General features: G+C 38.0%; 1 protein-coding gene across 2 annotated transcripts in view; it reads right to left on the bottom strand.

Moving 5' to 3' along the window:
• Positions 1–13088, bottom strand: part of LOC127847237 (mitogen-activated protein kinase kinase kinase 2-like) — a 107186-nt gene that overhangs the window by 78714 nt on the left and 15384 nt on the right. For both annotated transcript variants that reach the window (XM_052378989.1, XM_052378990.1), the window contains exons 2-3: positions 12575–12795; positions 4193–4715 (exon numbers count right to left, since the gene is read on the bottom strand). In XM_052378989.1, the coding sequence (XP_052234949.1) occupies positions 4193–4214 (22 nt within the window). In that variant the 5' untranslated portion in view covers positions 4215–4715; positions 12575–12795. The remainder of the gene's footprint in view (positions 1–4192; positions 4716–12574; positions 12796–13088) is intronic.

Below are 13088 nucleotides of genomic sequence, written 5' to 3'. Positions count from 1 at the left end.
TATATAATATTCTATATTATATTTCCAAGAACGTGGAAATTGGGAAACGCAATATTCTAATTTTATTTTAATTTCATCATTGGGTTTTTACACCATGAAAACATGTTTAGACAGTATTTTGCATGCAAAGCACAATTTCCACGAGGATTACACCCAGACCCTGTTGCCATCATCAATAAGTAACTCGCCACGATTTTATCGTGGAGGAGTACACGGAAGGCACCGATTAGTGTGGTTGGTATGACAATGCCTATAAACTGCAATAAACCACTGAAATCATCGATTGATAGTGACACGGGTCATTTACGCTCAAATGATTCACAGCCGGTCCGATTTTCAGTACCTTTGGGCCATACAACGTACAATGTGTACGTATTAAATAATAAAAATACAATTTGGGTATTGTGATGATTTTTACAGTAATGAGAAACTGTTTGGCGAAGCTAGTTTACTACAACAAAACTATCAGTGATAAAACGGCCACGATCGTTTCATAGTTTGCATGTTTTCCTATTACTACACGCACGGACAGTGACAGGGAACCAAAATGAATAATTTCGGATTCTTTTACATTCTGATATTGTGAAACAAATAAGGATATCAACTGATTTTTATAAATTCAAAGATGATCTTAAAGGACTCCCCTGACGCAAAACCAAGGAGTCCAAGTCTCATTTTAAGGAGTCTCGGACTCCCGGACTTCCGTTAAGTGTCAAACGCTGCAGGGCTCAACATTAACCGAAAAACCAACTTGCCCTGCCGGGCATGTACTTAGAAAATCTACTTGCCCTGAACGTAAAGCCACTTGCCCAAACATGAAATATCACATCAACTGTAAACCTCATATCTTTTGATAAAGATCAAAATGATACACCACAAAACCTTTTTTATTTTTGAACATTTAACAAAATGATTACAGCAATTAAAGTCTAATGTCTCGGTCACACTGTCACGAATCAGAGCTACGAACGAGCTACGAATACTTTTCGGCACAGTTTGTAGCTATCCTTACTGGACCGTGGCTCTCCGTACTTGATCCGTGATCAGTCGTAGTAGTTTTTGGATGTCCGTAGCGACTCTTGACAAATTTTGAACATGTTCAAAAAATTGCTACGAATTTATCGACCATAGTGTTTCCGTAGCAGTCCGTACTAAACCGTACTGATCCGTACTAGTTTGTAACGTCGTCCGTACCTTTTCGTAGGCCCAAAGATTTTCAAGGACTTCTACAGATTGATACGAAGAACTACTGAGCGGTACGGTTATGCTACGTATTAGCTACAATTATTCCACGGATATACAACTGAAAGCCACGGTTCTAGTACGTTGTACTACGGATATACAGGAATTTGCACGATCTTGTACGATGTACTTCATTTCAGCACGAAACAGTTCGGACATGTACAGTCCACTACAATAAATTGCTACTGAAATACATCATTGAAATTATGAAATACATTATTGAAATTAAAACAACCGTGCTTGCATTTGTTGAGTTAACAATCATGAACCGCCAGCAAATTGCGTTTGCAATAAATTTGTTACACTTGGATATTGATATGGCACAAAATGCAGAGGCCGTAGTCGAGCTGTTTGATCATATGCGCAGAGGTAATAATGATTACCGTTATGATCGACAGAAGAAAACGCTATGTAAAGTTGTCTTAATAATCGTTTACTGAAGAAGGCCTTTGGCCGAAATATTTAATAAAAGAGTAAATGTATGAAGTTTTAATAATTTCCTCCCTCTGGAGATCCAATACATAGAGGATTAAATATTGTATAACTAGTATAGCTTTGTGCTAAAAGTTACGTATTTAGAATATATTAGAATTTGAACTTACGAGTAAAACATTTTTTTTAATTTGCAGGTAAGTGTCTGCCTCATATGCCTTTTGAATCTTGCTCTAATTTTTACGTGATGTAATACTTGTTAAATTAATAGCCGACATAATAAAATACAAAATTAATCATACTTTCCTAAGCATAATCTATATTTCTACATCAATTACATACTTTATCAGATCAGAGAAGAAAAAGGAGGTGGTGGATAAGAGACTGGCTTTTAAGACGACCCGCTCTCGCCCAATACGATACTTTGATGGCCGAACTGATGGCTGAAGATCCGCTGGCATTTAGAAACTTCACCAGAATCGGGCCTGATATGTTCCATGAGCTATTACAGGTCGTTGGTCCCAGGATCACGAAGATACACACCTGGTTCAGACAGTCCATCAATCCAGATTTGAAGTTGGCAATTACCTTAAGGTTCTTGGCCACAGGGGGCAGTTACTGTACATTGATGCGCTGGGGGTGTTATCCAGACTCCAACTGAGCCTGAGGAGTGGAAGGCCATAGCCGATCAGTTCACGGCTAAATGGCAATTTCCACACGCCATTCGAGCTCTAGATGGAAAGCATGTAGCCATACAATGTCCCAAGAACGGTGGCTAAAACTATAAAGGTTACCATTATGTTGTGCTGATGGCCCTGGTGGACGATTACAAAATCTTATGGGTAAATATTGGATCGCAAGGAGGATGTTCCGACGCACAAATCTGGAATCAAAGCAACCTCAAGTTGGCAATCGAAAGGGGGTTGATTGGCATGCCAGAAGCAACACCTCTTCCAGGTGACGACAGACCTATAGGATCCTATATCATCATACATGATATGCATTTACCATGAGGACATTGCTCATGAAGCCATTCTCACGACGAGGCCTTGAGAAGGATGAGCGAATTTTAAACTATCGCTCTTCTAGAGCCAGGAGAGTTGTGGAAAATGCTTTTGGTATTTTCGCTCAGCGATTCCGATGCTTTATGTCTCTTCTGCCACAAAGACTCTTCCCCAGACATGGCTGATTCCATTATTTCTGTTACGCGCTGTTGCTGCTGCTTGCATGTTCTCTTCTATTGGAGGCATTTTGTGTATGACAATACAAGAGGTTGTGGGCGCGATGTTCAATTGTAGTTCGTTCCTACGTGTCCGTACCAGTCGCAATTCCCACTCCTTCGTAGCGGACCATTCTAGTTCGTACTTACCCGTACTAGACCGTAGCGGGTTAGATCGTACTGATTCGCGTAGCTTCGTACTTAATCGTACCAGACCGTAGCGGATTCGTACTTTGATCGTACCGATTTGTGGCGCTCCGTACTAAATCGCGTCGATCAGTTGCAGTCTGTCCATTTCCTTGTTCGCTTTCCAACATTTTGATGGTAGATTCGTCGAAATCCGTACTCACATCGTTGTGCTCCGTACTGAAATCGTAGCGGCCTACGAATTTTGACAATTTCATAGTCATTCGAAGCCGATTTAGTGGTAGCTCTTTCGTAGCTCTGATTTGTGACAGTGTGACCGAGGCATATTTAAAGTATATAAATTAAATGCTCTTTTTGCACTTTTCTGGGCAGACAACTAGATTATAAAATACATGTAACTTGTCTGGACCCAACTTTTACTTGCAAGGGGCAATAGGACAACCGTTAATGTTGAGCCCTGCGCGCTTTTTATCAGGACAAAGAAATTTATTTAATTCATTGGCATTATGTATTTGTGGCTAGAATTTGTAACCAAAAATCATGCGTATGCGGGATTATCAAGTTATGGATAAAGACGGAAGAAGTTGTATGTATGCAATTGAGACTGTTGAAACGTATGTATCGGGGAATCAAGAGACTCGGGAAAATTTGACTATTACATTACAACCAGTTATGAGTTCTCAATGGCTTCAAACTGTAAATTGCATTATCAAAAACGCAATTATCACTCCTCCAGGTGCGGTATCCTACAGCTAGGTGCGAACACAGTTTTGTTTTATACGCGGCATTTAAAAGGACAGAAAAAACCTGTCAGGGACATGGGTGTGAAATACATGTTAAAATTTTAAAATGGACACTCTTATATATGCTACCTATGCTAATAATCCCATATTGCTATAATCAATGTGAATATTATACATGTAACGTAGGAAAATCGTACTTCACCGCGTTCATGGTCATACATGGTGAAAAACCGCGGAAATTCTATTTATAGCATTCGCAGTGATCATGCTTGACCTAGCGTGATGCAACGCGCAAGATAGCGGTGATTTGTCACCCAAAATAAATAATGACCACCGCATGTCGGAGATTTAGGCAAAAATCATGGGTCGCGTAGTGTAAATGGCAATTTCCATGGTAACCCTGTCTTACCTGTGCCTGGTTTTCCTGCCATGGTTGTCTGTGGCTGTATAACTCTGCAAGATGACACCTTGCAACAGAGTCACAACTGGATTTTCTGGATTCCTGCACTGTGTATATACTTGAAATCCATTATATGGGGTCACTATTGCACACACTATATTTGTCAAGCACCACCATAACATCAGATTATTCACAGATACCAATAAATCCACATTAATCCACTTTATACTATTCTTATTTGAAGATTCTTGACAGTAAAACACAAACAATACTAATGATGTGCACACAACATTTAGAAGTGTAACTTAAATTTATCTCCACTTCCTTAGATTGTATTTTATTTTTGACTGGACTCCAGGTTTATCCTACATCACCTTGAAACCACAGTTTCTGCTGTGCCATTTTGATGGCATTTATTTATTAATATTTAATTGCGTGCTGAATGGAACAACTGAAGTAACTTTAGTTGTGATGGAACCAGGTTGCATGTAGCCTGCCTCTCTCTAGCCTACTGGTCTGTTACTCAGCTGATCTGGAATTAAACAATGATGAGCTATGTTAGAGGAAAGACATGGTCAAGATAACCTATATGTGTCAGCCTTCTACTTTAACTTGAACATTAACTACCTTGATATTGATAGAAAAATAACAAGAGATGTTTAAAACTGTGAACAATAACAGTTAACATAACTAATAATTTCCACTCTTTCACTGGTAAATGACTTCATTATTCTCACTCTTTCACTGGTAAATGACTTCATTATTTCCACTCTTTCACTGGTAAATGACTTCATTATTTCCACTATTTCACTGGTAAATGACATAATTATTTTTATGTCATTAAATTCTTATTCCACAGAAGCAATTTCCAGTTAAACTGTTTTTAAGTTCTAAATAAATTGTGGAAAAACCATCAAATAAAACAAGAAACCGTCGGAGACGGGTGATGCTCCCCAAAGGTTTCTTTGTCACAATATTGCACTTTATATTCAGATAAAAGGAAACGTCTTGAGGCGCATAACTTTGGACAAAATAAATGGTTTAGCAACTTAAAAATTTCAAAGGGCCATTACTCTCTAAATAAATCATCTAACCATAACCCACAAATAACATGCGCATCTCCTCAAGGTAGTTAAGCTTCCCACAAAGCTTCATTGAATTCCAGTCAGTAGTTGGTGAGAAATAGCCCGGACAAGAATTGCACTATATGTACAGTTTATAGAAAATTTAAAAGGGCCATAACCAGAGCTCCAGATAAGGTTTTGTGAAATTCTTAAATTACTACCAGATTTTCAAAAAGAATTCTTAACTCTGAAATTTTATTCTTAACGTTACTACCAAGTTTTGGCAAAATAATTTTTATTTTTTCGGAATGACCTAAAAATAAATAATAATGGTTATTTTCATGCAAAAAAAAATCAAAATAAACATACTAGCAACTTTATTTATACGAGTTCAACAGTGTCTTTTCAGTATTATACAGTTTGTTTTTTTTCCAATACCTTCATATGCCCAAACTGTGTTTAGATTGCATGCCTTAGATGAATTTTTACATATTTCACATTTAAAACGGGTCTCCCCTTCAATCTTTTTAACGATTAGCCAAGGGACTTGTCCCTTCCACTCGTTCAATGTTTTTTGTGTGTTTAAGTTTGGACCCGTCGTGTCGCGTTTGTGTTTAGCTTTTCCGACTGTGTCGGCAACTGAACATACAACATCGTATAAGATATTTTCTATAATGTCTTTCTAAACATTTAACTTCGGCTCACTTTGCGTACAATATGTTAAAAGCGTGTTTTGGACGCTTTGCAGTTTTTTAGGACGCTCTCTGGGCGCCGCCAATGTTTTTTGACAGATAGACTATATACGCCGCTTTTATTGGAAAAAATGCGCTTTGTTAAACAAACCCGATAACCATTCTAAATAAGCACCGCAAAGATCTTTAATACGCGAAAAGAACTCAATAAAAATCGATACGAACCGATTTAAAAATAATATTCATAACTTGATTTTGTAATTCTTAATGGTACGACAAGATTTTAAAATAAATACGTAACGGACTTGAAAATAATTCGTAATTACGAAAATACGACCCTTATCTGGAGCTCTGCCATAACTCTGTGAAAAATCATCCGACCATAACCGGCTGATACTATGCACATCTCCTGTTGGTAGTGAAGCTTCCCATAAAGTTTCATTGAATTCCCGTAATAAGTTGCTGAGAAATAGCTCAGACAAGAATTGCACTATATGTACAATGAAAAATTTCAAAGGGCCATAACTCTGTGAAAGATTATCCGACTAGAACCGGCTGATAATATGCATATCTCCTCTTGGTAGTGAAGCTTCCCATAAAGTTTCATTGAATTCCGGTCATTAGTTGCTGAGAAATAGCCCAGACAAGAATTGCACTATATGTACAATGGAAAATTTCAAAGAGCCATAACTCTGTGAAAAATCATCCGACCAGAACCCGCTTATAATATGCACATTTCCTCTTGGTAGTGAAGCTGCCCATAATGTTTCATTGAATTCCGGTCATTAGTTGCTGAGAAATAGCCCGGACAAGAATTGCACTATATGTACAGTTAATGGAAAATTTCAAAGGGCCATAACTCTGTGAAAGATTATCCGACTAGAACCGGCTGATAATATGCATATCTCCTCTTGGAAGTGAAGCTTCCCATAGTTTCATTGAATTCCGGTCATTAGTTGCTGAGAAATAGCCCGGACAAGAATTGCACTATATGTACAATGGAAAATTTCAAAGAGCCATAACTCTGTGAAATTAATCCGACCAAAACCCGCTCATAGCATGCACATCTCCTCTTGGTAGTGAAGCTGCCCATAAAGTTTCATTGAATTCCGGTCATTAGTTGCTGAAAAATAGCCCGGACAAAAATTGTGCACGGACAGACGGACACACGGAAACACGGACAGACGAAGCGGCGCCTATATGCTCCCCCCCAAAAATATTTGGGGGAAGCATAATAACAAGAGCTGTCAGAGGACAGCGCGCTCGACTTTTCAAGTGCTTGACAGTATAACTTAAGCCATCATGGGGAAATTGTTCATATTCAATAATTTATAAGACGATCTTTCAAAAATAAAAAAAGGAAAAAACAAGATGTGTTTGTGAAACACTATGTCCCCGTATATGACGTTTGACCATGAAGGATGACCTTGACCTTGACCCTTCACCACTCAAAATGTGCAGCTCCATAAGATACACATGCATGTCAAATATAAAATTGCTAGCTTTAATATTGCAGAAGTGACATTACATGAGCAATTTTGACCAATATATTTGACCTTGAAGGATGACCTTGACCTTTCACCACTCAAAATGTGCAGCTCCATGAGATACACATGCATGCCAAATATCAAGGTGCTATCTTGAATATTGAAATATTGCAAAAGTGTACATTAAATGAGCGATTTTTACCCATATATTTGACCTTTGACCTTAAAGGATGACCTTGACCTTTCACCACTCAAAATGTGCAGCTCCATGAGATACATATGCATGCCAAATATCAAGTTGCTATCTTTAATATTGCAAATGTTATTGCAAATGTTAAAGTTGGCGCAAACCAACAGACCAACCAACCAACAGACCAACAGACATGGCAAAAACAATATGTCCCCCACTACTATAGTGGGGGACATAAAAAAAAATTGGGGGGGGGGGGTAAAGAGATGGTAGGGGGGGTGGGGCTGAGAGGGGGATATAATGTTGGGTGTGGTAATTTATAAGATGATGTTTAAAACAAAAAAAATGGGGGGGGGGAGGTTGGGGGGGGGAGGCATTCTGGGTAGGGGCGTGGGGTATTGTTTGGGTGGAATCCATTGTGGTATTCAGGTAAGTGTTGTTTTGTCAAAGTAATAATAAAATGTGATCATAAATAAAGAAGTTATGGCAATTTAAGCAAAATGTTCAATTATCTAAGTGTAAAAGGGGCCATAATTATGTCAAAATGCTTGATACAGTGGTCTGCTCTTGTTTATAGGTTGGGGTCATGTTGGTAAAAAAGTATGCAACATATAAAAGCAATATGTCAAAGGATATAGGAAATATTTGGGGTAGTACGCAAACTTTAACATAGATTTATCAATAATATGCATATTCTATGTATAAAAGGGGCAATAATAATGACAAAATGCTTGATAGAGTTGTCTGCTCTTGTTTATAAGTTGGAGTGATGTTGGTAAACAAGTATGCAACATATAAAAGCATATGTCAAGGGACAAAGAAAATATTTGGGGTAGTACGCAAACTTTAACATTTGCTGCATATTCTAAGTGGAAAAGGGGCCATAATTATGACAAAATGCTTGATAGAGTTGTCTGCTCTTGTTTATAGGTTGGGGTCATGATGGTTAACAAGAATGCAAAATATGAAAGCAATATGTCAAGGGACATTGAAAATAGTTGGGGTAGTACGCAAACTTTTAACATTTGCTGCATATTCTAAGTGCTAAAGGGGCCATAATTATGACAAATGCTTGATGGAGTTGATGCTCTTGTTTATAGGTTGGGGTAATGTTGGTAAACAAGTATGCAAAAGATGAAAGCAATATGTCAAGGGACATTGAAAATAGTTGGGGTAGTACGCAAACTTTAACATTTGCTGCATATTCTAAGTGGAAAAGGGGCCATAATTATGACAAAATGCTTGATAGAGTTGTCTGCTCTTGTTTATAGGTTGGGGTCATGATGGTTAACAAGAATGCAAAATATGAAAGCAATATGTCAAGGGACATTGAAAATAGTTGGGGTAGTATGCAAACTTTTAACATTTGCTGCATATTCTAAGTGCTAAAGGGGCCATAATTATGACAAATGCTTGTTGGAGTTGATGCTCTTGTTTATAGGTTGGGGTAATGTTGGTAAACAAGTATGCAAAAGATGAAAGCAATATGTCAAGGGACATTGAAAATAGTTGGGGTAGTACGCAAACTTTAACATTTGCTGCATATTCTAAGTGGAAAAGGGGCCATAATTATGACAAAATGCTTGATAGAGTTGTCTGCTCTTGTTTATAGGTTGGGGTGATGTTGGTAAACAAGTATGCAAACAAGGGCAGTTTGTAAAACATGCATGCCCCCCATATGGGCTGTCCGTTGTAGTGGCAGCCATTGTGTGAATAGGTTTTTTGTCACTGTGACCTTGACCTTTGACCTAGTGACCTGAAAATCAATAGGGGTCATCTGCGAGTCATGATCAATGTACCTTTGAAGTGTCATGATCCTAGGCAAAAGCGTTCTTGAGTTATCATCCGAAAATCATTTTACTATATCGGGTCACCGTGACCTTGACCTTTGACCTTGTGACCTCAAAATCAATAGGGGTCATCTGCGAGTCATGATCAATCTACCTGTGAAGTTTCATGATCCTAGGCATATGCGTTCTTGAGTTATCATCCGAAAAACATTTTACTATTTCGGGTCACCGTGACCTTGACCTTTGACCTAGTGACCTCAAAATCAATAGGGGTCATCTGCGAGTCATGATCAATCTACCCATGAAGTTTCATGATCCTAGGCATATGCATTCTTGAGTTATCATCCGGAAACCATTTTACTATTTCAGGTCACCGTGACCTTGACCTTTGACCTAGTGACCTCAAAATCAATAGGGGTCATCTGCGAGTCATGATCAATCTCCCATGAAGTTTCATGATCCTAGGCGTATGCGTTCTTGAGTTATCATTCAAAAACCATTTTTCTATTTCGGGTCACCGTGACCTTGACCTTTGACCTAGTGACCTCAAAATCAATAGGGGTCATCTGCGAGTCATGATCAATGTACCTATGAAGTTTCATGATCCTAGGCCCAAGCGTTCTTGAGTTATCGTCTGACAACCACCTGGTGGACGGACCGACAGACCGACCGACCGATATGAGCAAAGCAATATACCCCCTCTTCTTCGAAGGGGGGCATAAATATGAAAGCAATATGTCAAGGGACAAAGAAAATATTTGGGGTAGTACGAAAACTTTAACATTTGCACGCTAACGCTAACGCAGACGCTAACCCTTACGCAGATGCCGACGCGAGGGTGAGTAGGATAGCTCCACTATATATATTTTATATATAATAGTTGAGCTAAAAATGTCTTGGTTTTGGGAGAGTAGGGATTTTTATCCACTGCTGATCAAGAGTGAGTTTCGCAGCCACAAATGAAAATATTATATTTTTCTGACCACCTGGGAAAAATGTATCACCTACCAAAAGTTTCATGTTGATATCTCAAATAATTTCTGAGATAAAGCTGTAAAAAGTTTTGTGACAGATGGAAGAATGGACTGACGGACAGACAAGCCCAATTCTATATCCCTCTGCCCTTGGCGGGGGATAACAAGAGGGCAATACGGGTTCTAAGAGTACTCACTTCTCTCACTTAGGTTCACTACTTTATTTTCCTATTTGGGTTTAATAGTAGATACAGCTCTCAGCTAGGTGCTCTACAGGCTGCTGATAACTCTACAGTACACTCCACGCGTTTTCCTCAAAAAACGCGCTAACGCCGCGTTTTTTTTCCTGCTAGCGAGTGTAAACGTGGAGTTTGTTAGGGAGGTTAAACGCGGCGTTCCGCCGAGTTCGCTATACCCGCGGCGTGTATTACTTTTGCCTAGTCGGTAAATGCAGACAATTTCCGTTCTTATCAGCGACCGCCGCGCAACACCGCGTTAGCAGTGTGCTACTGGGCATGCCAAAAAAAAGAAAAACATTGTCATTAAAAATTGTTTAAATACTGTGGCTTATAAAAATAGAGATAATTGTATAAACAATTCATATATGTTTTTATTCACAGGTACGTCGATAATATGAATGAATATATGACAGGTAAAGCGTTTTGACCAATTAATATTTAATTCATACCACATATAACACCAGAATAAATGTTCCATTTAATTTCCAAATGAGAATAATTGTTTGTAATCCGAAACACGCTTCCGATTTTTAATGTTAACACGACGTTTACAAATGCTTCCAATATACAGTCATCATATATTTCCCGACAAAAGCGCGCGAAAATATGATGCAATGTACAAGTTCAAGGTTTATGCGTGAAAAGCGTGTAAAGCGTGTGTGTATTGATTTTTTGATACAAACTTTGTAGTGCAGAGAACACTGAATTCTGTTGATTTCGGTTAACAGTTTCTTTGGTATTTTTTAACACAATTATATCGCGAATAATTTTATATTTCCTCCAAATTAATTTCAATTAAAATATCTTTATCGTTACGGTATTTTAGTATAGTAATTATTGAAACAGTTATTGTATTGTATACTGATTAAAGAGAACATCTGGACGGAACTGGATAAAGTGTTTGGCGTTATGTGTTGTTTAAACAAAATGGATTAACATGTGTGAATGTCACTCTGCCGATTTGGTCCATAATTACTGGTAAACATTGTTTTGAATGTCGACGCAACTAGAATACAACTGTGAATATTTAATGCAACATCAACTCAATAGTTACCACCTTTTTTTAACAATCAATGGAATAACCTACCTACAAAGATAAAATAAATGCATTAGTGAGCAGAGAATTGACTTTGTTTCGACAATTAAAACCATTCCTTTTTATGCATTGTTGAACGTGTTTACTAGAGTAAGTTATGCGTTCAGACAGGAAGCGGCTTTCCTTTGATAACGTCAAACTGTCAATTCACACATATTTCTGAGACTTTTAATAGGGTCCTCGGTCATTTGTTTACATGTTCAGTATAGAAAAAACACCTGCGTACATGAAAACTTTGAATTAAAATATCAAAATAAAAACAATGTTGCAAACTGTGATTATATTAATTAGTAAGTATGAGTTTAAAGACGACGATTTGTTTGTCATAAATCAACGAGTTTTCTATACAACTACTTCTACAACCACGTGGGGATCGATCTATCTTGGTTGTTATTTAATGGGATATTATATATACATATAAATAAATATATATATATACTTGTAATAAATGTAATTTTATGTGAAATCAGGAAGTCAAACAAAGTTAAATTGATCATAATCTCGTTAAACACGGAGTTTCGCCGCGTTGCCAACGCCGAGGGCCGCCGCGTCGGCTTATCAATTTTGCCGATCGTTCAACGCGGTGTCCAAAATCATGCAAACGCCGCGTATCGCGAAATTTCCTTAATCTCCGCGGCGTTACTGCACGCGGCGTATGGAGGGAAATTGGGGAAAACGCGTAGAGTGTACTGTCTGTTTACTAGCTTTATTCAGCTTTTAAAAATATAACATTTCACTTTCAATATTTCATTTTCACTATTTTTCTTTGGTAAAATTTCCTTATTTAGGCTTAAAATTCTCACAAGTATAATTACGCTAATTAAGGTTTATTGATGTATTTCACAATAATATATTGTACCTGTCTAATATCTGGATTTCATTCAGGTTTGTGCCCTGCAGAAGTGCAACCAATCACTGTTGTTGTTTAACTAATCACTACTGTAGTTTAACCTATCCTGTGTGTTGTGTAATCTCCTGGCTGTAGTAGGTGTAATCTAGCTGGAGACATGTACTGCCCTGCTACAGTTCTATAGATACTCAGCAAGTAGTGATCTGGTTTACATCACATCTGTCTGCAGCCTATGAACAAAAAACATTTCTGTTACAACATTGATTTACAGTTAATTTATTGTGTTCTGAAGAAGTACATAACATTATAAAACAAGAGATGTGTTTGTCAGAAAAACAATGCCCCCTACTGCGCCGCTTTGAAGCCATATATTTAAACTTTGACCTTCAAGAATGACTTTGACCTTTCACCACTCAAAATGTGCAGCTCCATGAGATACACATGCATGCCAAATATCAAGTTGCTATCTTCAATATTGCAAAAGTTATGGGCAATGTTAAAGTTTTCCGACAGACGCACAGAC

The sequence above is a fragment of the Dreissena polymorpha genome, chromosome 10 (assembly GCF_020536995.1).
Source record: "Dreissena polymorpha isolate Duluth1 chromosome 10, UMN_Dpol_1.0, whole genome shotgun sequence".
In the NCBI taxonomy this organism is placed as follows: Eukaryota; Metazoa; Mollusca; class Bivalvia; order Myida; family Dreissenidae; genus Dreissena; species Dreissena polymorpha.
This window is presented reverse-complemented; position numbering and strand designations above follow the sequence as displayed.